Source organism: Parambassis ranga, chromosome 17, assembly GCF_900634625.1.
Source record: "Parambassis ranga chromosome 17, fParRan2.1, whole genome shotgun sequence".
Classification (NCBI taxonomy): Eukaryota; Metazoa; Chordata; class Actinopteri; family Ambassidae; genus Parambassis; species Parambassis ranga.
Window position 1 is genome coordinate 14,333,156 of NC_041037.1, and position 27,640 is coordinate 14,360,795.

Consider the following 27,640-nt stretch of genomic DNA (forward strand, 5'->3'; position numbering starts at 1 on the left):
AGGAAAAAAAAACATCTGTAACTTAAATGTTCATGGGAACAGAATCTGATGTTTGTCTTCTCTCAGTTTGTACATAGGATGTGTTCATTGAAATTTATGTACAGTCTTTTTTGTAATAAACAGCTCATTGAAATTTAAAAACAGTGTTTTGTCTTTAAGCCGAATCATCAAATAAATATTCCTTACAGACTTCTGAATAAATAGCTTCTAATATTTTGCATAATATGCATGTAACACTGTTATTGTGTATTTGTGCATTACCTCATGTAAAGCTAAATAGGCTAGGCTTGCTGAGGTTATCCCTCATGTGCAGAGGGAGGTGGCACTGTGTCTCAGATGTGTCCAGGAGGAGGAGGAGGGATGAAGTCAGGTGGTGGCTCATGTGGGTATTCTTCAACATTTGTGGTTTTGGGTGGATTTGGATTTGTTTGTGGACTGACCTGAGTGGTGAGTCCATTGTATTGGTCTACAAAAGATGATCAAATGAGAGTTAGACCCTGAGGTGTGGGTTTAGACAGTATAGGTCTGCCACCTCTGTGTGTAGTGTTGACTTACCTGTGTGTAGAGCAGAGTCAACACCTTGCAGAGTGGATGCCCTCTTCACCGCCTCCTGGTAGTTTTTATAAAGGACAGCGCCATACTGAACACAAGCAGAGGACACACAGCTAAAGTCTACAGTGTGTTTGTGATTAAACGGCTTAGTTTCAGTGAGCAGTGTTACAGACTTTGCTGAATCTAACCTTGGCTATTCTGATGGAGTTGACCCAAAGCAGCAGCGTGTGTTCATTGTCACAGCACAGGAACTTGATGTAGTGAGACTCCTTCTGGATGCAGGGATGCTGGGGGACAAAGGAAGACACAAACTGTTCTGTTTCAGAGATTTTGTATTACAGCTCATGAAGACCAGGCCTGAAAATGTCTGTCCTTGGTTTTAGTCATCCTATACACAACATCCTATGCAAAATGCATTGCTGTGTGTATTTTTGGCAGTCTATAAACTGCCTTTAACACAGACAACATGGCTGTGGGGTCACTTTCTTTCGTCTCCCAGTCCATCGCAGGTCAGCATACACAGATAAATAACTAATCACACTCAGACTCACAACTACAGGCAATTTAGAGTAACAAATGAACCTAACAAGGATCTTTAGAATGTGGGAGGAAGTCGGAGTACTTGGAGAAAACCCTCACAGGCAAAGGGAGACCATGCAAACCCCACACAGAAAGGCTACAGCCAGAATCTAAACAGGAACCTTCACCAATGCCGTCCTTTCAGAGCACCTGATGATTTAATTCATTTTTTTGTAGTACATAAAAGTGCCAGCAGAGGGCAGATCAGACCAAGCGGTCACCATGAATCATGACGCTTCAGTAAAACTAGTAAAAATGATAAAACAGAGTCTCTGTTAAACACATATACCTTTTTACACTCTTATTGGAGCATTTTGACTTTATTTGATGGCAAAGGGACCTGAAACAAACCCAGGACACAGTACTTGGTTATGTGCTCGCAGGACATCCCATTGGACATTCTTTACGGCACATATACTATATTTGTCACACACACTTTGCACCTACAGGTCAGTATGGAAAAGTTCTTGTTTTTTCTTTACCTGTCTCACAAAAGTCAGAACTGCAAATTCACATACAAATGTGTATGTTTTTTGTTGATGTGATGTCTCAAATACCACAGTGTTAACCATATGAGCAATAACAATAGCAGAATGAGTAACATCTTCAGCACTAGTTCCCCTGAGCCTTTCAAACACCACGACCATCAGTGTGCACTTTTCTACACTTTGGTTTAAGCCTGAGTTAAATGTGCTCAACAGAAAACCTCTAAGCTGACTAAAAAAAGCTATCACACGTGTCTTCACCACCTCAAATGTGAGCTGACCTTCAGTATGAAGCAGAAGTTGGTGGGAGCTCTGTATTTCTCTTTGTAGTTGCTGGTAGTGTAGATGTTGACTTTTTCAAAGTGCACAAAGCAGGCGAGGTCACTGCAAGACTGCAAGAGAGAAAAACGGCATGCTGTCACACTAACACAGCACAGTTGCACAGCATTATTAAGAACACACACAGTGTAAATGACAACAGAATAATAGTGGCCAGTTGTATCTTCTCTCACTGTTGTCTGGTCGGTATTAAAACTCTTCAAAGAAAATAATTTAATTTGAGGCCATTTTTCAAAGAATGTTCAGTGGAGCTTTGTCTTCCTCTTTAAAGCATTCCTTCCATGTTTAATTCTGAGCAGAGACACATCGTTCACACATTCAACCACACTGTCAGTGGTGTAGTTGATCAGCAGAAGTCTAACTTCCTAAGTGGTGCTGACCAGCAGACGACGACTCCTTCCTTTTTCTGCTCTTTCTTTTTTCACATTTACTGACTCGTCTCCTTTCCTCATATGACACTGGCTTTTGTGCAGCTACTTGTTAAGGCGACTGCAGTAGAACCTCGGTTAATGCTTCCTGTCTGCTTTACCCATGTGTCCTTGGCCCCAGATGATTCCCGCAGCTCTCTTATGTTTGTGATTTGCACATCTGCCTCACACAGTTTCCCTCGCATCTATTTCTCCCTCTCGGATGATTTTTTTTTTTTTTTTTTTGGGAGTTGGCCTACATGGGCGGTGTTTTGCTGCTCTGTCTCAGTGTCAGAACTACATGTTTCTCTTTAATAGCGGCAAGGCCTCAATTCACACTGTCTATCTTCATTTCTGTGCTTTTCTGCCTCTGTTAGGCTTCAGAAAGAAGCTGTCACTGAGGAACTAACATCCCTCAGCTCTTTGAGGACAGATTTGAATAATCTGGATGAACAACAATGCCAACATATAGACGTCTTTATAGCAACAACACAGTGCTCTCAGGCCTGTACTTGCAATATAACTGACTCAGCAGCTGGGTAGCTAATCATATTACACAGCCAATAGACACTACTGTACTTAAAAAAGTGTACAGGCAGCAGGTTGTGGATGTAGATTATCCTACAGCTGTATGATGCAGGGTTCCAGGGATCCCAACAGCAAGAGCTCTACTGTCTGCTTCAGGCTTCTGATAAAATACATCAAGCACTGAAATGCTGCCTGATGTTTCATTTATCCTACCTTTGTTTTTCCTTTGGGTACATAGTAGATTCCAGAGGCCCTGAGAACAAAGTAGCGAGACTTCCAAACCTTCTTCCCGTCTTCTTTTAGGTACAGCGTGCCTTCAAGATCAGGAACTATCAGAGCCCCTCCAAAATGTTCCTGCAGCATCAGACAGACACACACACACACACACACACACAAAGTGTAAAAAAACAGGCATCCTCTCCAGTGTGAGCTTGGAAACATCACTGACCTTGATGAGGAGTTCTTTGGCCTGTTGGTTAACCCCACTCAAAACAGTTTTGCTCTTTTTCCACATGTAAAACAGCTTTAGGAGGAGGAAAACACATTTTAATTGACTCACTGTCTTCCATCATCATGTGATCACAGCTACGCCCTCCTTCTCACCTGAGGGTCTGTGAACATCACATACTTCTGGGGCCTTAACACGAAATAGATTTTGTTTTCACTGTGACGAGTCCAGGCACACAGCAGCTCCACTAAATACTCATGGTCCTCAAAGCCTCTCTCTGAAATGATGAAAAACATTCTGCTTCCTATAGTCAGACTCAATGTGTGTGTGTGTTACAGTGATCTCACCGATCTGCAGCTCAGGGTTGGTCTCACACACGCTCCAGTCGATGCTGCTGTCACAGTGTGTCTTCTCAAGCAGCTTGTCCAAAACCTGTCGGACCGTCTGCCTCTCATTCACCATCAGAGTCTTGGAGCTGCCATCACCCATCAGCACCTTCACTATCAACTAGGAGAGACCTCACAATCAGCTACTGCCCAGGGAAGAAGAACACGCAGACGCCTGCTGACCTTACCTTCCTCACTTTGGCTTCTTTCAGCTTCTCCAGAGCCAGTTTGATCTTTTCTGCTTTAGTCTGAGGTTTGCTCCGCACACAAGAAAACTTCCATTAACTTTCGACAACATTTTAACTTTCATAATTCAAGGTCTGAGTTACCGTCTGCATCACCTGGGATGATTCAGCAGTGTTTGATGATGGAGGACTTTCAGCCAGAGTCATGGCAGGTGGTGGGGGGGTCCGATCATCTGGAAGGCTGCTGCTCTGTGGAGGAGTGGAGAGTTCTGGCTGGGATGACTTGCATCCCAGGTCAGCCACCAGAGCATCCAGGTCATGGTCCTCCAGCTCGTTAAGAGACTCTGTGAGGATGTTAGAGGGGCAACAGTGTAAAGGGCATCAGCTCAGATACACTCTGGGCTGCGTCTGGTAGTTATAACATAATGGGTTATACATTGGAACTGTACAAATAAAATCCTGGCTGATATTTGATTTTTTGGATCAATGATGATATCAATGTAGCGCGACACCTGTCTATTAGATGTACCATACCATGAAGATGGTGCAGAGAGTAAACAGTGAAGCTGACACGCCTCTAACTTTATGATGACACATAGAGCCTAAATATAATGAGTGATGACTAGATGCTAATAGGCTAATGATGTTAAGCATTGATTAGCTACACTTGCACTTTTTAACTAAAGTTGTATTTGCACTCATTTACATGTTTGTACTCTCCGACTGTCTTTTTCTGACTCTACCACCTGCACATATTTTCCTCCAAAACTGATTATTTCTGCTCAGATTCCAGAGGTCGCCGTGACTTTCTGGCACAGTAAAAAAAACAGCCACTCCCTCTTATCTCCTGGGAGGCTGCCTGGTGTCTCCCCCCCCCACCCCCATCCTCCACACCCCCCACCCCCCGCTTGCTTGCATATCTTTCCTCATCACGGTTATTTTCAGGGCAGCCTGACTGTTGGTTGTGCAGATTTTGGATGAGGACCATCTGCATGAGTGCTCACCGTTCAGGTCTGTGAAGCCGATGGAGAAGCTGCTCTCTTCCTGCAGGGAAGGAGGCACCTCTGGAGTGTTGGCTGCCGCTGTTAGACTCTGTAGGGAAACAGTATAATAGTGAATTATCATTTAAAATATTTGACAGAAGCTACAGTTCATAGTTTAGGATAACTCTTGTAATGGAAGTAAGATGCGTCCTTGATGTGTTCGCAGTGACTGTGCATCCCTGTACTGTATCATGCTCTGTTTTCAAGCTGTAAGAGAAAACACATGGTGAGGCACAGATATATAAATCACAGGTCAGTTCATTAAGATAAAGGGATTCACTGCAGCATAATGTTGCTGGCTTACAGCATCTGAATCAAGGTAATGGCTTTGTCCCCATTATAGAATTTGTATGTCATCATGACAAAGAAACACAGTTTAATCATTAACAGTCAGCAGGACCAGTCATATTCCATAAACAAGCTGGGCTGATAGCTGCCGGAGTTCAAAACTGTGTCTGGGAACATGTCCTCATGCTGGAGCTGCTGCTTAAATGACACCTTCAAGCCCCTTTAGCCCGGGTTAAAAAACCTTTGTGGCTCTGAGGCAGAGAAGCAGAGAGAATGGACCTAATCAAAGGCAATAAGTGGAATCATTTACATCTGTTTGCTTCTCAGGCTCTGAGAGGATCAGAGCTTTTAATCAAAAAGCTTTTCCTTAAAACTCCTGTAATAGTCTGTTTGTCACTGTGATGACTTTTCCCCAAGAGGATGCATGCCAACATGACATGTATGCTATGTATGATGTAATGCTGAGCAGAGATTGATCCCACTCTTAGAGCTGAACTCATTTACAGCCAACACGCAGGCTGGAAATGGACGATCGCTCTGTACGCCTCAGGCTGCGTGTGCATCAGTTAGATGTGTGTAATGTTTTACTTGGCATGCCACACATGTATGATGAGCAGCTTATGCATGCTTAAGGGAATCTGCAGTGATCGCCCACAGCCAGCTCCAGCTGCAGTGACTTCACATCACAGTGTCACCTTATGCTTTTTGTGGTACTCGGTTTCAAAACAAAGCTGTAACCAGATAGTGTGCAGATCAGCCAAGAAAGAGTTATTTGTCCTGATTACTTTTTTTTTCCTAACCCGTTTCTGCTTCAAAGCACTGATGGTCATGTTTTGGGAGAGATTGTGGCGGTTCTTAGGAGCCTTAAGAAACATGTTGTCTGCTGTATTTATAGCCAGATGCTGGAAGTCAGTCCGAGCTGGGGGTTGAGGCATTAGTGACGTCATATTAAACTGTTCATCCTTCAGACTTGCTTTCTTTCACAGCAATAAACGCAAATATCTGTTGGCTGAAATAACACAAATATTTTTTTTATACTATACTCACACAGAAACACAACAACTACAAGATCTGAGTTCACAGGACGCCTACAAGAGATGGGGAATTAAGTTTGGCTTTTTAATCCATGCTGTCTCTGCACTACATGCAGAGCATGTGGCTCTTGGCATAGGCGACATCAGAGCCGATGCTCACACTATAGGGGTCCTATAGGCAAGGAGGTACCATAGCGGACCCACGGGCTACTAAATTCTTTAGAACCGCCACCCCAAACACAAAGACATGTACCTCGATGGTTATATAGGCAACCATTTTATTTATTTAAATAATGTGCAAAACACACATATGAAAATATTAACTTAAGGAAATAGAATGTTTGTACAACACAATCAAAATATATTACAGAAATATGTACCCTCTGTACAAAACAATCAACTAACAAAGTGAACGTCTGACAGTGCTGTAAGTGATGCAATGTGAAACGACTTAGACACAGTGTGGTGGCGTCAGTTGAGGCTGAGCTGTGTTACAGATGCATGAAGCCTGAAGCCCGGAGAGTGTGTGCTCCATCCTTCAGTGTGAACATGCCGCTCCGCCTCTCTGCTTTGACAGCGGCGCTGACACAGGCCCAAGGTGCCATTGCGCTGGGCCAAAATAGTTGTAGTTGAATGGTGGGGCTGGCTGACCGTCCGTCTTACCACCTACCACGTCGCAGCGGCTCTGGGCGACATACGCGGTTGCCTAGGGGGCCACCTCATACAAATGTAGCTGCCAGTTTGATCTCCGTCACACCGGGGTTAAGTTCCTGCAAACTTTTAGCCACATTTCCACCTCCACAGACAAAACAACAACTAACAAACTACTTCTTCTCCTTCATCGTCGGGTTTCTGCAACTGTAGCTTGAGTTCTTTAACGATTTAAATGCAAAATTATTCAAACTCAATCACAAAGGTTTATAACCTTTAATGCATTTTTATTTTTTACTTTAACGAGGAGAAAAACAATGTCAAAATTTTATTTTATCATTAAACGGTTACTTATATTTCCTTATACATTTTGCACCCGCATTGTTTAAGGGGGGGGGGGGGGGTAGTTTCAGTTCATCAAAAGTTCAAACATCAAAGCGTGACGCAACTCTCTCTCTCCATGGCTCTGGGTATTAAATCGTTCTAGACTGTGACTTTTAACTTTATAGAAGTCCTGTTGCCAGGCAACCAGACAGCACTACTGTTGTTAAAATGCAGCCACAACACCAGCCTAAATATTTGTCCACTGGAAAGATGGCATATCCGGCTCACCGTGAACAACCTGCAAGGCAGGCTGTTGCAGACCAGATGCAGCTTGCTAAGACGGAAGTGATCATCAACCATTTTAAATGTATCCTGGACAAGCTGACTCCTGACAACTTCAAGGACAGCATGAAAGACCTGAGAACAAAGCCAGTGGATACAGAAGAGGGTCTGATGGAAATCACCAGCCTTATTTTTGAAAAGGCCATGTCTTCACCCAGCACACCCACAATATATATGGACATGTGCTGGCACATTATGAACTACAACACCAATTTTGCTGCCAGCCTACGAACAATGCTGATCCAGCACTGCAAGTCTGAATTTAATGAAAACCATGGAAACAACCACATTTATGAAGCGAGAAGGAGACGCCTGTTGGCTGCTGAGGATAAGGAGAAAGAGGTGAAATGCATCAGGAAGGAGCTGGTTGGCGTCAAAACCTCCCGTCGCTCCCTCAACAACATCCACTTCATTGCTGAGCTCTTCAAATGCAAGTTAATCAATGACACCATGGTTCATTATTTTCTGACCAGACTCCTGGGTAACGCAGATGAGCAGTCCTTGGAGTGCCTCTGTGAGATGTTCACGCTCATTGGTTTGGAATTAGAACGAGTCACACGAGAGAAAAAAATGGACCACTACTTCCACCAGATGCGTTTATTCGTTCTAGATGGGGCCATTTCTCTCAGAGTTGCTAGCATCATCACTGCAACCATAAACCTCAGAAACAAAGACTGGGGTCTTTATAACTGTGACCGTTTTAGCCAACCCACTGTTAACAGTAAGACCCAGACTACATGTAGGGTAAATCTAGTTCTGGAGAGCAAGGGTACAGCCATCAACTCTTTGACCCAGTCTGCACACACAGAGAAGGAAAAGAGAAAACCAAGGAAAGCTCAGGACAAAGCTCAGAAGAGAGCTGTGAGACAGCCTCATGAAGACGAGTGGATCGAAACGCCGCAGATACTCAGTATGACCCACCAGCAGCAGCCTGAAGCACCACAGGCAGGCCCTGTGGAGTCAGATGGAGTTATCAGCTATGTTAAAACCATGCTGAACAGGGTGTGCCCTGACACATTACAGGGTTGGATGTCAGAAGTGAAGCACCTGCCGCTAAATACAGAGCACAGGTTGAAGACAGTTACCAGCCTGATCTTTGAGAAGGCCATGTCTTCTCCAGATTCACTTGGACTCTGTGCCACTATGTGCGGCTGCATCATGGAGGCCAGCTCTTCAGGTCCTGTCAACTTCAAAAATCTGATGATCCAACGTTGCAGGGCAGAGTTTGAAGAGAACCATAGAAACAGCAGGATTTTCATGGAGAGACAGGCACGGCTCAAGGCTGCTAAGGCACAGAAGGGAGAGTTGGAACGACTCAGGGCAGAGCTGGATGAGGTCAAAGCTTCCTGTCGCTCTGTCAACAACATCAGGTTCATCTGTGAGCTCTTCAGAGCTAATGTTTTCAGCTCGACGGTCATACACAGCTGTATCAAGCGACTGTTGGACAACGGGGCCGAAGAGTCGCTGGAATGCCTCTGTGAACTCTTCACGGTTATTGGCAAGGAGCTTGAGATGGTCACACCGAAGAACGTCATGGACTCCTATTTTAAGAGGATGGATGGCTTTATGAAGGATGGAAGGACATCTTCCAGGGTGTCCAGCCTACTAAGGAGTACAGTGGTTTTGAGAGACAGGAACTGGTGTGCTGCAAAGACCTACAAACGCTTTGCAGTAAAAGACCATTCAGTCCAGCAGCAAGATGCGCCTGTGAAATGCTTAGACCAATCTGACTTCCCAGTTCTTCAGAGGGGAGATGCTGCAAAGACAGACCGTCTCACTGCAGTTTCTCAGGATGAGGATCCAACTCCCAGTTCTACCAGCCCAGACACACAAAAATAGCTGGGCGTTTTTCTGCTCCAGAGTTACATGTCAGGAACAATGTCAGTGGATCAGATCTTCCAAGGCCTGAAAGACATCTTGGAGGACGCAGTCTACATCACCACAGATGTACCTGAGATCTGGGTCAGTGTAGCCGAGATCATCAAACCCCTGGTAATTATGGGAGGCCCCTCCATGACGCACTTGGCCATAGAAATCAACAGACTGCTGCCAAACCACCCAGGTCTGCTGGCAAAGGCCATCTTTGACTCATTCACCCACCTACCATTCTTACTCCATGACTACGTCCTCCTCCCTTTCATCCACTGTTTAACCCATCCTAGGTGTTAACCTAGGCCTTCAACCACCCCTGCCCCCCCTGCCCTATCCTAAAACCTTCAACAAATAAAAAAATGAAAACTTTAATATTCTCTCAAATGCATATTTTTATACATATTTTATTGTTATTCCTTTATGATCTGTCTGTCTATCTATCTACTTAAAGTGTGGCAGAGCTTCATTGCATTCAGCATTCATCATGCACCTCAATGCAGCAACGGGCATAAAGAGAGTGCTGCTCCTGTCACCTGCCATTCCTAACAAATATCTGGGTGACTGCAGAGCCACGTGGTCTTCCTGCTCTGCACTGCTCAGTGCATGCTGCATAGACTGCAATGGTTATTTCTCCAAATCACACTAATTGTCACGATTTGGTGGTGTTCTTCCTGTTGTTGCTTTTTCTTCCAGTTTTGTTTCAAGACATGATGGATGTTTGTGGCTCTGCTCAGTGTTAGCCTGTGGTAACTCTTAACTGCTTGTCATATTAACATTTTGATCAAGTAAGTATATAGTATATAATATAGAACTCACCTGAGAGAGATGGTCCATCTCTCCGAGCAGGTGGCTGAACATGGCGTCTATGTCTTCCATCTGTCAACAGTAGAATTGTAGATTTTAGCAGCAGTACAGATAATAAATGAAATGTACTGTGAGGTAGAAAGTATCGACACTGTGGGAACATCATGATCTGAAACTTGTGGAAAGATTTCAGTTCAGTTTAAATCCAGTTTCATTTTTCTGTGAGCTTCAGGTCTGTTTCTTGTACAGGAAGTAGAACACAATCCACTAAAAAAGATTTGTGGCACGGCATACAAATACTGCGTATACGTAGTCACTAGAGAAAATAGAGAAATGTGATGTGTCACGTCTAAACACATGATGAGAAATGTTGTGCAGTGTCCTCCTGTGATGTGACAAAAACAGCAGTGTGACAGGTCAACTGTTTGCACATGAAGAAACACATTTTAAAAATCTATCAAGGACATGTTCATATTATTAACACTTAATTGATATTTCCAGCAAAGAGGAGATCAAAGATTTCAGGCAGAGTTTAGTGAAACTCAATGTCTGGGTTTTTCCATATGGACGCAGCATCCCGCCAGCTTTGCTATTTTAAAAAAAACATCTTGCATGTGGGTTGTTTTGAACTGAAAAATGAGCGTTCTGCTTCTTGTCAGCTCTGTGACATTCCAGTGTCTATGTGTGGTTATCAATGACAGTATATCCTAATATACCATGGCACTGCTGTTATATCAAAGACATATATGTTCACATCACTGTGCGTGTGGTTGAGTGAGGTGATCGGATTGTTTTCATTCTTTGCTGTTCACATATTTTTTCCCCTCAGTGGGAACTGAGAGAGGCTCCAGTCCTCTGTGCTCATAAATATGACTAATCTGAGTTCAACAAGTAAGCTGTGTGTGTTTAGGTCTGTCAATACAATCCTAACTTCCTGTTTAACCCACATGTAACATACAAATGTTTGCCTTTGCCACTTGGAGACGGCTGAAACAAGCTGTAAACAGAATGCCGACTTTTTGTTTATGTCGCGTTATCTCATCTCTCAGCTGTAGCTGAACCAAATCAGTGAAGTTGTTGGGTGAAAGAAGCATAAAGGCTCCACAGAGATGACAAGAACTGCTGCTCATCAATAAACAATAACTCATTTTTACTGTTTAAGACTTAAAAAAATGTGTCTATACACAAACGGTGACAGGACATATACAGTCCTGGCTGTGCTGTTCAGTCTCACTCTGTGTTTATGCTGAACAGTAAACAGACCCTCCAGTAAAGAGTAATGAGGTAAAAAGGGGAACAGTGGAGATGACGGTAAAGGGCCAAATATTGTTTCCATATGAAAGTGAACTCTTTGGATCATTAAGGTTTCTGTCCTCTCAGGACATCCACATGTACAAGACAGTCCTAACTCCTTTGCCTCATGTTACACTGCAGATATTTTCAATATTAATTTGCATCAAAGGCTCCTACGAAACCACATTTGTTTATAAATTCCATGCTCTCATCAGGCATGTCGGAGTGTTGCTGCCGTCTCCCACTGTGGTCTCTCACATCAACAAGCCGCCATGAGACGGGCAAGCAGGAGAGCAAGCCAAACTCATGATGCACAAAGAGCAATGTATTGAGACTAATGTGCATGAAAGCCTGCTGACGGCAAACTGAAAAACCTTCCCTACACTTGTGGTCCAGAGCTTCTTACTGTTTTCTAATTAGTTGCACAACCATCCATTGGCTGCTGTGAGAGGACATGTGTTTGTCTTAAACAAAGCTGATGTGACTGTTCAAGTATTTAACTCTTAAAAGTACAAACGGAACAGAGAGACAAATACATTTACATTGCAAAAAAAAAACCTTCTTTAGGATCCGCAGCAAATCAGTGACCACAGTAAGAACTTCGCCGACCTCTATTTAGAAACAAAAATCATTACCTCATCTAGGTACCTAGACAGCACAGTGATTGCCTGGTGTATAAAAACATATTTTTAGAACTCTTACCTCTTCTGTCTCTGCCATTTTGAAGTGTGTGTGACTGCTGAAGTCACTCAAGTCTGTATGAACCAGTCATACGTGTGGCCCTGCACTGTCTCTTCAGATATTAGCTGGTCTTCCTGTGAAATCAGGAAGTAGATCTAACTTCACAGAACTAGGCTTACGTTCTAATTATGTCCATGCAGTGCTCTGCTACAGATAGACAGACAGATATGACAACTTATCTCTTGCATTTCCCACAGCAGCCCCCCCACAACTGTGCTATAGGGCCGCACAGGTGTTTTCACTTATTTTATCCAGTCAGAGCTCTCCTCTGGACTTTGTGGGCATGTGCAGATCAGGACTGATTGCTATCTGCTGCACCATTCTGCTGTGTGGTAAAGGAGCAGATATAAGTTTAAAAGTACATTGCACAGCTGCACTTAACCCATCAGTGTCTGCACAAATATGTCCTGCTTTATCCTGTGTCACAGGTGCAAGCAGCAGGGACTACATGAGATTACAGACCTGTAAAACACAGAGAGACAGGCAACAATTCACACACACACACACACACACACACGCACACACATGATAGAACCTAGGAGAAGTGATTTAAAAGTTTGTAGCCAAAGGTGAGAGGAGAAAATAGACATCCATCATGCAGACATGAAGGAATGCAGATTTTAACTGACAACTGCCCTGTTCACCAGATTTTCAGCCTCAGTACCTCTTCCTTAACACATAGTTGCTGCAGTGAATCACTCATCAATGTTTATGAACATGCATGAACACTGTGCCAATCTTATTTATGTTCATTCTTAATATTTAGAATATACATGGCATAGTTCACATAAGACAGATAGGTAAAGGTCTTCTATGAATACAGAGGAGATTTATAAATATAATGTTCTGTTGCACAACTAAACCACCCATTGTTACCCCCCCCCCCCCCACCACCACCACCACTACCTCCAAAATCACATCATTTATCTTACTCAACATAGTACAGCACTGTGTGTAGATCAACAAATATGTGGTGCACTGCACATGTTTCAGCTTTGCAGTGTTGTGAAGTGGTTGTGAAATGCTGAAACACGTCTACAGTTGTTCAATGTACAGCTCCCTCACATGTTTGTGTTTACAGAACAAACAAAAGCAATATGGTCAGACATTGACTTAATTCAAGTCAAATGAACACACACACATAAACTGCTGCTATAAAGATGATTAAGCATCTATATTGCACTTCCTTTAAAATAAATTTAGATGTTAATGTGTTCAGTCTCTTCCTGTCTTGAGCCGCCACTTTAACAGCCTTGTGTGGTCTCATTTTATAGCTCAAGTGAGTAATTTGTGTCTCACTGACATCACCTGTGCACACACTGCACTTACAGCCTACATTTGCAGCATTTACATTCTTTATGTGGTTGTTTATAAGCACTACTGAATGATTTATACGGCACTAATGCTGAGAGATGGAGACTTTTGCATGTATGAAGTGCAAAGTAGTGAGTGTGAATGAAAAGGCCAGTGCCATTTTTGTCCCAAAAAATGAGAAGAAAGGGGAACATTTAAGAGTTTCTAATGTGGGTTAAGGCTTTAATCAAAGCCGTGTGGGGTCAGAGAAGGGAAATGAGAGTGGCAATAAACTGTTATAATACAGTTGACATTTTACAGGAGAGGCAGTTTTGACTTTAACCATACAATATAACAGAGTTGGATTTTAAAAGTGCTTCCACAGCAGACCCAATCCAGTAAGAGATCAAAGCTTTGATGCCATTTAAAGTTTTTAATTCTGACTGGGGCTGTTAAAAAACCCACAGGGTTAATCCTGTCATCAGCATGAACTGCAAAAAGAAAGAAAGCGTGTCCTCTACACGAAGAAAACCATGTTTCTAAAATTCTCACCCCGTGGGCACTGCCAAGAATTTCAGCTAACTACTGTGCTCACGACCGACCTTACACAGTGAGAATAAAAATAACATCAGCATAGTCCAAATATCCACCACATGCACTGCTTCAACAGGAATGAAGTGAGTAGACAGAGTGGTATGTCCGGGAAAGCTACGGGTTAATTTAAGACTAGGAGCAAAACCTGTTGCCAATTAGGAACAGTGAGCGCCACATGTGGGCTAGACGTAGCCATCTCCAGAAGGGGCAGAGGGGGCAGAAACCGCTGTGCGCGCAATGGAGACAAGCTGAATGACTGCGCAGTCACTTGCTCAAGGCAGTTACAGGTACGTGAGGTTACCAATATGATTTATATTAGAGAGATGATCCAGCAGTGAAAGGATTCGCGCGTAAAGGCCAGTTGAGTGTTGCAATATGGCATCTCTCTTTTCAATATTTTTACTCTTTGTCGCGACAACACTCGGCACGGAGAGCGTAGCCGAGATCTGTCGGGGGACCCGCTGCTTCTCCGGACAGGACTGGAGCAGAGCGTGCGTCGGAGCGCACTGCCAGGGGCGCACGGACGCATCTGCATCCCGACGGCAATTTCACCATTCCGCACAATCTAGGCAAGGACAAGTGTATCAGAGTCACCAGCAGGATGCTCATTTCACTTCCCACCAAGCACAGAGCGCGCCTCTAGCGCCGTACGCCATCCACCAGTCTCAGCACGGAGCCTATGCGCAATCAACGGATGGCGCAAGAAGGACGAACCCGAGGACCATTACGGCCGAGGTGTTTCATCCCGGCTGCGCCGGTGGGACTTGCCCGACAACTGTCACCAATCACCCCACGAATGATGACAGTGCAACGAGGGAGTGCAAAGGAATTGGATGTAAATTGCCTTCCCGGATGCGCCAGAAGCACAAGCCTTGTGTCGGAGACAGTTGCGGTACACATGGAGACAACGGGAGAGGCAACTCTTCACCTGTGCACGTGACGGATAGAGCGGCACAGTTCCTGGATGAGCTCCCAGACTTTGGGTCGGAACGTGGAGCGTGGATACAGCTGACATGTGACATGAAACCAGGTCAGTATCAGCCTGTGAGCGATTGGAAGATGGAATGATAAAACCAAAACCTGAGTTTTATCAGTGAGACAATAATAACCACTAACAGTAATCAGTACTCTTTATTTGCCACAGGGACCAATGAGGTTCCGTCAGAGGATGCTCTTGTGCTGCAGCTCCAGCTGTCTAAGAGCCAGGAGAGGCTGGTTGAGGCTCTTAAGGGGCAGCAGAACGAGGTGAAGGAGCTGCAGAGGCTCCTCGGTGAGCAGCAGGGGATGCTGGTCAGCCAGCAGAGAGAAATCCTGGAACAGCAAAGAAGGATGTATGAGCAGATGGAGCAAGTAAGGCTGCTCGGATTGATAAGGAGGGAGATGTTCATTGCTGGGGGTTTATTATTGGCGCTGATTGGAGTCCACTAGAGGAGAGAGTGGAAAAAGTTTAATTTTGTTCACCTCTGTGTAAGATCCATTATATATGTGGATCTGAGGAAGAAAAGAGTCAGGTTTGATTTTATCTTCTTCCAGGTGAAAGCCCAGTACAACATTTTGATGGACAACGTCAAACAAACATCCTTCCAGAACATCCGAGGAGAGCTGGACAGTCACATGGAAACCCTGAGTGGACAGGTTAGAGCCCACCAAGCACAGCAGGCTCTCTCCTTGCACAAAGTGGACATGGAGGCCAGCGTCATGGAGGTGAGAGGAAGGATTCAATGATAAGGTGTATTAAAACCTGCAACCAGGCAGTCAGTATGATAGCAGACCTTAGTATGTAGCTCTACAGTTGTGTTACACTTCTGTTTGACGTCATCAGGTGGGTCGCTCTCTGGTGGCCTGTGGTAGCTGTGGCCCTGATGAGTACTGCGGCTTCAGCAGTGGCCATCCTCGCTGTGAGAAATGCACAATCTGTCCTGCTGGTTTCTTCCTGGTCGCACAGTGTTCAGTCCATGCAGACAGAATCTGTCAGGTTAGGGTTTCTTCATGTTACCTTGTCCATAGGGAAAAAATAAGAAGGTTAATAATGAATCCCTTCCCCCTGTGTTGAATTGTCATTGTGTTTGTCACTGCAGGACAGAGACGAATGTCTTGAAATCACAGACCTGTGTGGAGATCAGCAGAAGTGCCTCAACACTCCAGGTACTAAAAAGTTCTGCAAACCTCTGTGTGAAATGGTAGTGAGCACCTTTTTGAAACTGATCCTTCTTTCTTGTTCCACCAGGTGGATTCAGGTGCCAGGGCATGACAGAGCGAGATGCCAACTCCGGAATGTGTGGCCAGGGATACTTCTACAGTTCTGACATGGATGAGTGCCAAGCCTGCAATGAGTGTGATGGAGAACCTGTGGCTTCACCTTGTACCTTTACCACAGATACCATCTGTTCTGGTCCTGCTCCTGGTGACACTGCGCTCTCTCAGTCCTGGTCTGGAGATGTGACTTTGCAGGGGCCACAAGGCCGCATTCTGGCTCATGCCTTCCCTAGTGTGAAGCTTCACATTCAGGGAAGAGGTGACACAGGTCTGGTGTCCACCGACGACGGACACCTGGTGCTCAGGCAGCACGGTCTGGTCTGGCTGGATGAGAATCTCTCTGTGAGCCACGGCTGCCGCAGTTTCATCCAGGTGTGCCTGCGCATGAACAACACAGACGGCTCTGAAGGACAGGACCTCAGTGGCATGCGGGTAGAACAGCGGGAGGGAAGGTCGCTCCAAAGTGTCACCATCAGTGGGGTAGCAGAGGTGGCCCCGGGTCACATAATGTCTCTCTTCCTCCGGAGTGCCAGCCAACACTGTAACCAAAGCAGGGAAGGTCTGCAGCTCTATGACCTCTCTGCAGCTCCGCTCAGCCTCTTCTGGCTCTCTCATGACACCGGGGCTGTTGCCATGACAGCACAGGCAACAGTTTCTACACATTACCACACAAACTATCGGCCAGTGTTCCGCACCACCTCCATCTCTGACCCGTACGTGGTGGGACTTACTCATGACAGTCGGGGGATCCGTTTTGCAGAGAGCGGCACGGTGCGTTTTGTGTTCCAGCAGGCGTTGTACTCTATGGGACAGGTATGCGTGAGTGAGGGCTTCCAGCTTCTAGCATACATCAACCATAATGGAACTGGCAAGGAGTTGTTCCGTTCCTTCAAACCAGGCGTCCACTACCGGGACACATCCATATCTCTGTCTGGAGCAACTAAAGTCAGCTCTGGGGACACACTGGCCTTTGAGATCCTCTCTCCTGCTCAGTGTAATGTTCGCTTCTTTGGCGATGAGACAGGCATAAGCATCCTCAGTTTGGTTTGGGTTCCTGCTGCCATTTCCTCCTCTCTGACCGCCTCGGTGGCCCACACCGGCCTTCCCTCAGGAGCAGTTCGAAACAAGCCACTGTTCTTCCACCAAACCAGCCCGCAGGTGTCCCAAATGGGTCTACTGGGAAACGGTATCACAGATCGGAGACGGGATTTTGTTTTCAGGCAGAGCGGCACAGCCAGTGTGGCTCTGGAACTCAAACTGATTCACTCCTGCAACTTGATCAAGGTGACTCTGCTCAGGCAAAGGGAATCAGAAAGGTCAGCGGGGGGCCACGCGGCGGAGGTACCGCGACCCATCCCTGTGGCACAGCAGGTGGCTGGACAGATGCTTGAGGGCAGCCAGTGGGCCAGTGTGAGTCTGCGGGCATCTTTCCAGGTTCACAATGGCACTGTCATTTTCTTCACTTTGGACTGCGTACGTGGACGGGTCAACCAGATCAGCTACCAAACAGGAAGTGAAGTGTCAGTTCTTTGGGTTGCAGCATAGTAAAAGACAACATGCTGTGTTGCCGTTATGGTTTCAGGGTCAGAAGACCAGATGTTAAGCCTAATATGGGATGGACTACTTTCTTTTTTTTCTTTTCTTTTTTTTCTGAAGACGCAGTTTGATTTTTTTGCTTATTTGCATTCTTGCCAAAAGTTAGCAGAGAAGATCACTCTGTGCTTTTAGTAAAGGAGTGGGAGTGGGAGTGGGAGAAGCCATTTAGCCTGATAAGAAAGGCAAGAAACTAAAACTTAAGGCTTGATTATGTCATAAATAATCTAGTTTTTCAAAAGTATAGTTTCAAAAACTCAAATATAGACTATGGTATATTTAAAAATGCAGCATCATATGGATCTATAATACAAATATACTGCACCCAAGTCAAAAGAATGACGTGGTAATTTTCTATCATGCCAGCCTTTTTGGTCTTCTTTCTGTGTTTTCTGTTTCTCACTTGTTTGTCTCTTATTTATGTGATTTAGTTACTCTGTTGATGCCAAAGGACTTTTACATCATTCCAGGTGTGACTGCAGCATTTTTTTTCTGCTGTTGCTGGTTTTTTTTTCCAGGAGTGTGTTTTTTAAGAGCATGTGTTTCAGGTTAGCCGCCATTTTCTAATGTGGATATCTACTGCATGCTTTGTTTAATGACCACTTTGTGCATATTAAGGATTCACAGAGAGTCACAGAGGCCTTGATGAAACTTTACAGCTATTTTAAATATTAACACCATATGATATATTTACTGTTACCCCAAGCTAAAGTGTACTAAAGTGTATATTTGATGTTTTTTTAAATCCAATAAAAATAAGTTTACCAGATTCGTTGCTACAACCTGGGTTTGACATGGGGAGCAGCAAACTTTAACATTTGTCTCAATGCTTATTAGCTTAAAGTGGCTATTGTTAGGAAACAAACATGTATTATTAACATGTTTTAGCATTCATATTTTATTATATATGAGGAAAATAATTTTGTGCCAAGTATTCTTTGTCCCAAATCCTCCATATAGGCGTCTTGAAAATGAAGAATCTCACATGTACTAATCTTATTTTAGGAGCTTTTACCTCCAGGACTCAGTCAGAGACTGAATCAAACAGCTCTCCCTGACAGGTGGTTTGTGTTACACATCAAAGAAAAGCCGTCCTTTATCATGAATTTAAACAGTTGAAATTATATTAGCTGGGTAGTTAACCTCCTAATGGCTTTTCTACTCACTTGAACTGACGACCTCAGAGTCCCAGAGCACTGCACAGCTTTGGCACAAGATCAAAAAAAAGCACATTACAATCTTAGGCATATGTTCGATGGAAACCAGGAGACCACTTGATGTTATTATTCAAGCCTTTGAAGTCTTGACCTCCAGGTTAGTGTGTGCTATAGATTATTCAATAAATCGTGATTTTAAGAAGATTAGAGCCATTAATATGCAGGTCTTTCTTGAAATACTCAAACAAACAAACAAGTCGAACGTAGATTAATATCCAGACATGAGCTGACTAAGGTTGCTGAAGGGGGGCACGTCATGACACCACCTCCAGGCTGATGGGTGACTGGCTGAGTGAGTTATAATAGTCCAAGGAAGATGAATGTGTGAGGTCACAGCCCCCAGTATGGACAGTGGTGCTCTGTGTTGGCTGAGCACATTAGTAATGTGGGTAATGGAGTGCAGATGGAGGAAAAAAAACAAGCAGTGTTTTAGCTGGTATGGCAGCTGTATGTGTGCATGTTTACAGTTTGTAACAGTATTGTTTATTTTTATGGGCTTTTTATAGTTTGCAAGATGAGAATTGCACTCTTGGACATGTATAAGTTGGGTGGATGGGTGGGTGTTGGAGGACACAATATGCTGACTCTTTTTTTAGGAATGTAAGAAAGGGTTGTCTTTGTGTTGTCTTGCATTACTTATTATTTATTATTTATCTAATTTTATTTTACAGACCCATTAATATTCAACTCCCAAGTAAGTCCATTCCATGTTCACTAGGAGACAATGTACTACAGATGTTGTGTAGTAGTGCTTCCCCAAACTCAGTGGCACACATCAAACACGGCTGTTATAACCTCCAACCACTGCACTGCGCACACACACACACACACACACACACACCTCAGACAGACAGATAGGCAGGATGCCAGAATTATGAGGCAGCTGGTAAAGCGGGGTACATATGGTGCGCAGACAGCAGATATCCAGGCAGCAAGATGCACATATATAACACAGGTGCAGGCTAAAAACTTTGCCCCGATACTCAAAACAGCAGCAATATCAGGTCAGGAGGGAAAAGAGAAAGAAGGAAAGAGAAAGCGAACTGAGAGAAAGAAAGTGAGAAGCAGGCTGCTCTTGCATCTGGAAGCAGTTCTCACTTGTTTTGAACTCTCTCCCACCCTCAACACTACTCACTCACTTTTAACTCACACCCACAGGCGTCCCACACTTTCTATGCTCTAAATCAGTCAGAATGTTTTGTGGCAGATTCTGTAGAAACCAACGTATATGTAGCGTTAAAACCACAAGTAACCAATACAAACATACTGATGTGGTGACCTACCCATGGAATATTTTAACTTGGATGTCTGGATATGCATATTATCATAGTTTTAATAACACAGCGGTGGTGGAAGTGATTTAATTGCTGTGTATAAAGATCAGTTTCCTTAGAAGCTGTAATTTTTAGTGGAACACAGAATACATGAGGCGCTACACTGCCCTCTACTGGAAACAACAACAGTATGAGTTTGAATAAGTGGTTAAAATTTATTATCTTTTCATATAATTTTGCCACATATTTAGCAGCAGGTTAACAATGACTTCTTCCATATTACGTCACGTTTGCTACAGGATAGTACAAGTAGTACATTATGATACTTGACATTTATATTAGGTTTTAAATAAAATAGTTAAGACAGTAAATAGTACATCTATATATCTATGATTGTACTTCAGGGGAAACACCTGCTCACCAACCATTAAGATATAAATTACAGTTACTGAGTGACGAGGGGTTAAGGTTAGAAAAAGTGTACAAATGTGAGAACAAGGCAGCTTGTGAGTTGTGGTTAAAATTATAATCAGTAAAAAATTCCACTTAAAGAACTCAGACCTTTGATATTGATGTAATAATAATAATAATAGTAATAACGCAGCCAGTTCTGTTGATTTGAGAGATTAACAGTGATCATTGGGCACTTGAGTGTTGGGTGTTGCAGCAGAAAGTAAATTGCATTGCTTATAATCTTATGAAAGGCATCTCTGAGGCAAATGTGGTGCACATATATGGTGATGGATAAAAAAATGAATAATGTAACAATTGATGAGCAGACAATGAGCAGCAGTAATGCTATGAAATGACGTAACAGACTGTTATTATCTATCTGGATAAATAGGCTAGTGTGATGCTCAGCTGCACAAGTTCCATATAAGTTTCATTATGCTGCCATATTGTTGTCACAAAGGGATGACAAGCATCCTGTGCACCTCCAATGTATGCTGGATTATGTCAAACACTGCACAGTATAACAGAGATTTTGGTCCATGCTGCAAAGAGACTGACCGTCCCTAAATATGAGAAGAAAATAAATGTAGATAGGATAAGTGAGTGACCGAGGAAAGTGGGAGGATGAGTACAGAGAAGAGACTGTGTCATGTCATGGTTAAATAAGGACGATATTAAAGTTTTTAGTGCAGGATCTCAATGAGGAGACGCTTAAAGTCTCCACCGCACTCAGAATCCAAGGCGTCTTTCAGCGTCACGTCGTACTTCTCCAGGTACATGTCCTTCACCGTCTCCAGGTCCACCTGTGGGTTAACAACAACAGAGATGGTGTCACCCCAACATCCCGTCATCACACAGCGGGGGAGGCAAACACACACCTACCTCAGAGCGGCCTATGATTATGCGAATGAGCGTGTCCTCATCAGTGCCCAGTCCCTTCATGGCAGCATTAAGGCGTCGTGCAAAGTATAGCTGTGGGTTCTTAGCACACCTGACTATAATCACACACAGTGACAGCAGGAGTTATTAAAAGCACTAATCCCAGATTTACGGTACATCAGCTGAGGAACATATGCATAACGTATGCTAAGAGTTTCTGATGCGTAGTGCGTCAGTATGTGCAGAGCCTCACCTGTCATCATGAAGAAAGATATGAAAATATATAATAATCCCTCACAAACTGTGCAGCCATGCCAATGCAAGAGAGCGTGTCAGTGTCTCACAAACAAATGTTTCAAACATTTTTAATATGTGCCCCCTGGGCTTCCATAGTTTAGCTGATGTATATAATGTATGTGTTTACCCTGTTTCATGTGCTCAGTGGTCTCACAGCTGCAGTGAAGAGGCACTAGGTGAGGCAGGCAGTTCTCCTGCCACATGGTATGGGCACTTGTGAGCCCAGCTACACCGCAGCTGCAGATTAAGGGACAGCCAGCTAGCAATAATTTAAATTTTATTTAAATAAAAAGTGCTACAGTTTGTACATGCAAAGTTGGCTGCTATGAGATATAAAACATAACCTGGTAACTGCTGCCAATCAAATGGTTAATAATCTAATCTGTTCTCAGCTGATTGTGATGGAGCCAGTGCGTTTCACAACGCCTCAGTTACGCATCCGGTGTAAATCCGAGGTAAGATTTCACAATGAACTGCTTTATTAGGCATCATAAACCCACTCACCCAGAGTGATGTAGCAGTCCTTCAGAGTCCCTGTGGCCTCAGATTCAATGGTGTCCAAAATGTCTGTTCCAGACAGCTTAAAGAGGACACCTTAATGTCAACACGTGAAATCTGACAACATCTACACCTACACAAGCAGGAGAATTCAACAGCAGCACTGAATTCTGTGCATACCGACTCGTAGACCTTGAAGGTATCCTGCAGCTGCATGTAGTTCCTGTGTGTCAGAATGTAAGTGAAGGTTGACTCGTCTGTGCCAAACCTGCCTTCTCCTGCCTGATAGAGGAAATAACACGTCAACAGCAGAGTGCAGCAGGGAGGCTGACCTAGAGGTTTCCATCACCCAGGTTCCCTCGACAAAAAGACATTTGGATTATTGCAGAAAAATACACATTTAATACCAATAAATGCAGATTACTCAAGGTTTGCAGGCTATAAAATCCACCCAGTGCTCACAGAGACATGAAAAACATGTTTCCATCTGTGTGACCACAGCATCTGTTCTCTGAATCATATCTATATTTATATAATATTACTGCAGCTTTACATCATAGCTGCAGTCACACAGATCACACAGTCCTACACTGTAATATAAGCCCAATGCAGCATCAACTCTGGGACCTACATGTCATCCAGGTCTCACATGGTTAAACACTACATCTTTGATCACATGACCTTACAAATATTAGTTTGACTTAAACTATCAAACATAATACGGCTCCTAATTTGAGGGGTTTACTCAGCACGCACCTCAAACAAAGATGTAGCATCCTGTTGAGCTAAATCCTCGTCCACCTCATAGCCCTCATCCCTGCTCGCCTGAAGAGAAAGATAGAGAAGGGAGTTATGAGGAGGAAGATGATGGATGAAGAGAGAGTGCAAAGGAGAGGGTCAGAGGCTGGATTACAAAAATAATACAGCACTTAGCAGGATAAAGATCATCTGCTCCACATTAAATGGAAATATGCGAAGGCCACTGAAGTCACAGCATGACTCGCTCTGTTTGTCTTTATAGCTTCTGTCCAGATTTGAGAAGCGATGTTAATAGTAGACTTTCTAATGTCGCAGTTATTTACCTGCAGCAGTGACATTAGCAAGTTCCTCACATCTCCACTGGTGTCATCCTCAATGTCTGCCTCCAGCTCACGCTCATGCACTGTGAGGTAAAAGATACAAGTAACTACAACACCGGCACGACTTTAAGGATAAGGAAGGATAAAATCAGTTAGACAGGAAACCAAGATTCACCACCACATGTCATTATAATAATAATAATGTCACAGTTCCACATACTGGTTAACAGGCTTCCAGTATTCTCAGCAGAGGAGTAAACCTACCCTGGGCGTATGCCTCTTTGTACTTCAAGATATCCTGTTGGGAGATCAAAGGATGTTCAGTCAGCTGACAGCAGAGGAAGGAGGAGGATCAACAGACAGATCTGTGTAGCTTCTGCATCTTTAAGGTGGCTAAAAAGTATGTTCAAAAAGCAAATGCAGCACTGCCAGCTCTCCAAGTATAAAGTACTACTACTAAAGTAGTACTACTACTGTTACATATGCATACTGTTAAATAAACAACGAAGCTAAATAAACACATTTTTTAAGTGTTACAGGAAAGACTATACATTATAATAGCTATAATTTATTATAATATAATATAATAATAAATAATATTATAATTGCTTTCATAAAGATAGATCGATTTCACATCTATATAACAGTCCTCCACAGATCCTCTCATGTTGTGCTGCCATGTTTCTACTGTAGCCCAGAATGTGAATTTTTCAGTGTTTTTCCTACATGCTTGAAACAGTCCTGGTTCATGTAATCTGGGACCTCACCACTAGATGCCACTTAACTTCACAAGAGAACATAACACAGTAACTGCAATCAGCCTCCTGAAACAGCCATTATTTATGTCCCAGTCAAATCTTCAGTTTTGAAGTTTCAGCGGTTAAGCACCATAATGTCGACACAACCTACACCTTCACACATACCTCGTTTGTAGCTGTGCACAAGATCTCCACCAGCACGGCTTCATCCGTGCCTGCCCCCTCCATGGCCTTCCTCAGCTCCTTGGCAAAGTAAATATGAGGAGGATCCAACATGGCTATGATGGCATTTTCAAAACTACCCATCAGCTCTTTCTTCAGCACCTCCTCCAGCTCCTGAACAAACACAGAGGTCAGAGCAGGTGTGGTTTCTGTGTGTGTGTGTGTGTGTGTGTGAAAGGCTGGTACTCACATCGTCATACTTTTCAAAGTAGGCCTGTTTGATCTCCACGCGCTGAGATGCAGAGCGATTGGCCAGGATTTGGATAATGGCCTCTTCGTCTGTGCCTGAAGACCATGCAGCACAGCAGTTGTGAGGGGGCAACTTAAAATGCCTCATTACCATTATATTGATAAACATTCATAATATAAATGATTGATACAACAAGAGAGAAACCTAAACTCACTCACCTAAACCTTTGCATGCTTTTCGAATGGCTTTGATATCAGCTAGAACATCAAAGTCCTCATATGGGACGATGGTGGGCTGGAGAATAAACAGTGGAACATTATATCACATCAGTAATTATAAGCTGTTCATTGAACGCAGCAACATGGAGCTACACTACAATTACACTGCTGTCCAGACAGGGCGAAGGGTGAGGTGCTGGAAAGTCTGTATTATGGTCTGACATGCAGGAAAAGGGTGCAGCCTGTGTGAGCCTGCTGAGTCATGGGGCAGCAGCAGCAGCAGCAGCCTCCGCTCACACAGTCTCCCACCTCTGGTTTAACACAATGCAGCCTTATTGATCTGATTTCTGAGGAATTCCACTCTGTGTGGCGGCGGCCTGGCGGGGCAGGACGGTGAACTGCGCCACTTCTGCTCCTCAGTACGGACAGATCACAGACACCAAGTCTGCTTCACATCCAGAGAATATAACAAAACACACTCTGATGCTCAGTGATACTTCAGTAAGATGAGCTTTATTATTTACCTGCAGGTACTTTTCTGCAAACTTTTCAACACTGTTGATGAACACACGTGTTCTGTGATAGCAGCTCTAACTAACATCATATTAGCAACACAAGGTGAAGGTTTCTTACCTGTACGTTTCCCATGTTGTCTACAGCTGTGCGTGCTGATGCTGTGTGTTATGCTCTGTAGCTGGTGTGTGTCGCGTGTCATCACGTGGGAGGGGCCGATCCTGCAGCACGCAGAGCGCGCTGCCGCAGGGATGACGTCAGCGTCGCCGTTTTTTCTTTAACAGGATGGAGCCGAGAGGTGGAGGTGATGCTGAGCCAGTGCCGGGAGGCACTGAAAAATCACAGAAACACGTGATTAAAAGTTATGAATGAACGCTCTACAGGACGTCTTTCCCTCTTTGGTGCCATAATAATAATAATAATGAATATGAGAGCTGAAAAAATAGTTTTTACACCATAAAATCAGTGAAAAACATATAAAAAGCAAAAAAGGTAAACCTGCAACGCTGCACTATGCGGGGAAGCTAACACAAATGCTAGCTTAAAGTTTATAATTGGCATTAAGGTTTCCAAATATTTCCTTTTACTTCTACCACATTTTGTTTCTTCTATTCTAGATCTTCTATCTATTGTGATCTTTTCAAGAGGAATCTATAAGCATAAGCATATGGAAGCAAAGTTTCAATAGCACAGTGTGAAAATAAAGAGTCCCTCATTAGCCCTCTATCAGACCTGCTCACTAAATGTTATTAATCATGCAGGCAGTTAATTCTCCATTTGGTGGCAGTGTTGCTCTTCTAAACTGTGTTTGAAAGGCTGCAGACACTGGTGGAAGTCCTCAGGTTCACAGATCCCAGCCTTTGATGCATTGCATTGAAATCTAGTTTAAATCCAGATTGTAATTGTGTGATGTTCTGCAGAGGGGTTCTGCTTTACTTCATTTTGACACACAGCAGCAGAACATTTGTGGACCAGTGTGAAAGTTCACATATAAACATTATGCATTAAATGAACTTGAAGTTAATATTGTAAAATAAACTGAAAGTCGGGAGTGTTTTTTTATTTTATAGAAATATTTAATGCAGGATTGAGAACAGAGTATTTACTGTATGTACATGCAACACAATATAAATGTACAATATAAATAATAATAATCCCAGGTGGATGCTACAACAGTTTGTAACATTTTAGAGCAACACTGTTCTGTTTAACAAGCATTAAATACAGGTAGTGGATAAATTTGGGCAACTTTCTTATTAAAAACTGATTTTTGTAGATCTCCTTCCCACAATTCTTCATAAATATATTTATATTTGGGAAATCCCACATGCTCCTACACTCCCTTTATGTATTTAATCACATATTCAATAATATTTTAGGTGAATTTGAGTGTATCACAGTTCCTGTCACGTACAACCGTCATGAAGCTGAACTGACTGTGTGTGACGGCATCACATTATGTGTCGGTGGTGGGTGGCTGATCACAGGCAGGACAGAAAGGCTGACTGTTGTTGTTATTGGAGATGATGCTGAAAATGGTAAATTACTCATTCTGTCAGAGAGAGAGAAAGTGACAAATAAAAAAGCTCATGCACAGTTGTGGCTTTTGATGTGTGTTAAGATCTGAAAGAAGGTGCGTTCAGGCAGATGTAAAAATGAGCAACTAAGTGATAAGGAAAAAAAAATACATTATTCACACCATCCTCTGTCGTCGGGCTCGGTTTTTGGTCCTTGAAAGACTTTGTTGCATTTTTAACGCGTGTGTACATACTACAGCCTGTGAAGCTGGAGTGTCTGTTCTTTAAAGATGGGGACGAACAGGACAGGAACACACAGACTTACTGTTTGTTTTTCAAAATCAGCCTCATGGATATTTTAGTACTGCTTCGACTGTAACTGCGAGCCGTTTGAAACACGTGTGTACATTATTGATAGCAATGCACATCGTTTCAAAAGCGTCATGTGGTACATGAGACATAGGCAACAACATCAAAAGTTCCACTGT

The 27,640-nt window shown here is 43.5% G+C and overlaps 3 protein-coding genes across 5 annotated transcripts; 1 reads left to right on the forward strand and 2 right to left on the reverse strand.

Moving 5' to 3' along the window:
- Positions 1 to 2: 2 nt before the first annotated feature.
- Positions 3 to 12,378, reverse strand: LOC114450462 (amyloid beta A4 precursor protein-binding family B member 1-interacting protein-like). 3 transcript variants are annotated; one of them, XM_028428597.1, is made up of 13 exons: positions 12,263 to 12,378; positions 10,280 to 10,339; positions 4,914 to 5,001; positions 4,066 to 4,253; positions 3,913 to 3,972; positions 3,686 to 3,845; positions 3,494 to 3,615; positions 3,339 to 3,413; positions 3,104 to 3,244; positions 1,898 to 2,008; positions 741 to 839; positions 556 to 640; positions 3 to 466 (listed from the first exon to the last, which is right to left on the reverse strand). In XM_028428597.1, exons 1-13 carry the CDS (start codon positions 12,278 to 12,280, stop codon positions 333 to 335), a joined length of 1,341 nt encoding a protein of 446 aa, XP_028284398.1. In that variant the 5' UTR covers positions 12,281 to 12,378; the 3' UTR covers positions 3 to 332. The 3 variants fall into 3 exon arrangements, with proteins under 3 accessions (XP_028284398.1, XP_028284397.1, XP_028284399.1); XM_028428596.1 differs by having other exon boundaries at positions 3,913 to 3,984; XM_028428598.1 differs by lacking the exon at positions 1,898 to 2,008 and having other exon boundaries at positions 3,913 to 3,984.
- A 2,026-nt stretch (positions 12,379 to 14,404) lies between these two features.
- LOC114450425 (uncharacterized) lies at positions 14,405 to 18,595 on the forward strand. Its single transcript, XM_028428526.1, has 6 exons — positions 14,405 to 15,218; positions 15,333 to 15,538; positions 15,722 to 15,892; positions 16,011 to 16,163; positions 16,267 to 16,333; positions 16,416 to 18,595. Exons 1-6 carry the CDS (start codon positions 14,564 to 14,566, stop codon positions 17,987 to 17,989), a joined length of 2,826 nt encoding a protein of 941 aa, XP_028284327.1. The 5' UTR covers positions 14,405 to 14,563; the 3' UTR covers positions 17,990 to 18,595.
- Positions 18,596 to 19,881: 1,286 nt separating this feature from the next.
- LOC114450481 (annexin A13-like) lies at positions 19,882 to 25,848 on the reverse strand. Its single transcript, XM_028428631.1, has 11 exons — positions 25,756 to 25,848; positions 25,123 to 25,198; positions 24,905 to 24,999; positions 24,658 to 24,828; positions 23,999 to 24,032; positions 23,738 to 23,817; positions 23,412 to 23,480; positions 22,836 to 22,937; positions 22,662 to 22,737; positions 21,864 to 21,976; positions 19,882 to 21,784 (listed from the first exon to the last, which is right to left on the reverse strand). The coding sequence occupies exons 1-11, from the start codon at positions 25,768 to 25,770 to the stop codon at positions 21,665 to 21,667; spliced, it is 951 nt and encodes a 316-aa protein (XP_028284432.1). The 5' UTR covers positions 25,771 to 25,848; the 3' UTR covers positions 19,882 to 21,664.
- Between the last annotated feature and the right edge of the window lie 1,792 nt (positions 25,849 to 27,640).

Excerpts from the sequence above, each read along its gene's own strand:
- LOC114450462 (XM_028428596.1), bottom strand. Across the intron at positions 3,985-4,065 it reads ACACTGCTGAATCATCCCAG|AGCAAACCTCAGACTAAAGC; the intron begins GTGATGCAGACG and ends TCTTGTGTGCGG. Across the intron at positions 3,616-3,685 it reads CAACCCTGAGCTGCAGATCG|AGAGAGGCTTTGAGGACCAT; the intron begins GTGAGATCACTG and ends TCATCATTTCAG.
- LOC114450481 (XM_028428631.1), bottom strand. Across the intron at positions 24,033-24,657 it reads TGTGCACAGCTACAAACGAG|GATATCTTGAAGTACAAAGA; the intron begins GTATGTGTGAAG and ends ATCTCCCAACAG. Across the intron at positions 22,738-22,835 it reads CCTTCAAGGTCTACGAGTCG|CTGTCTGGAACAGACATTTT; the intron begins GTATGCACAGAA and ends GTCCTCTTTAAG.
- LOC114450425 (XM_028428526.1), top strand. The coding sequence starts at position 14,564 with ATGGCATCTCTCTTTTCAATATTTTTACTCTTTGTCGCGACAACACTC. Across the intron at positions 15,539-15,721 it reads TGTATGAGCAGATGGAGCAA|GTGAAAGCCCAGTACAACAT; the intron begins GTAAGGCTGCTC and ends ATCTTCTTCCAG. Across the intron at positions 16,334-16,415 it reads GAAGTGCCTCAACACTCCAG|GTGGATTCAGGTGCCAGGGC; the intron begins GTACTAAAAAGT and ends TTGTTCCACCAG.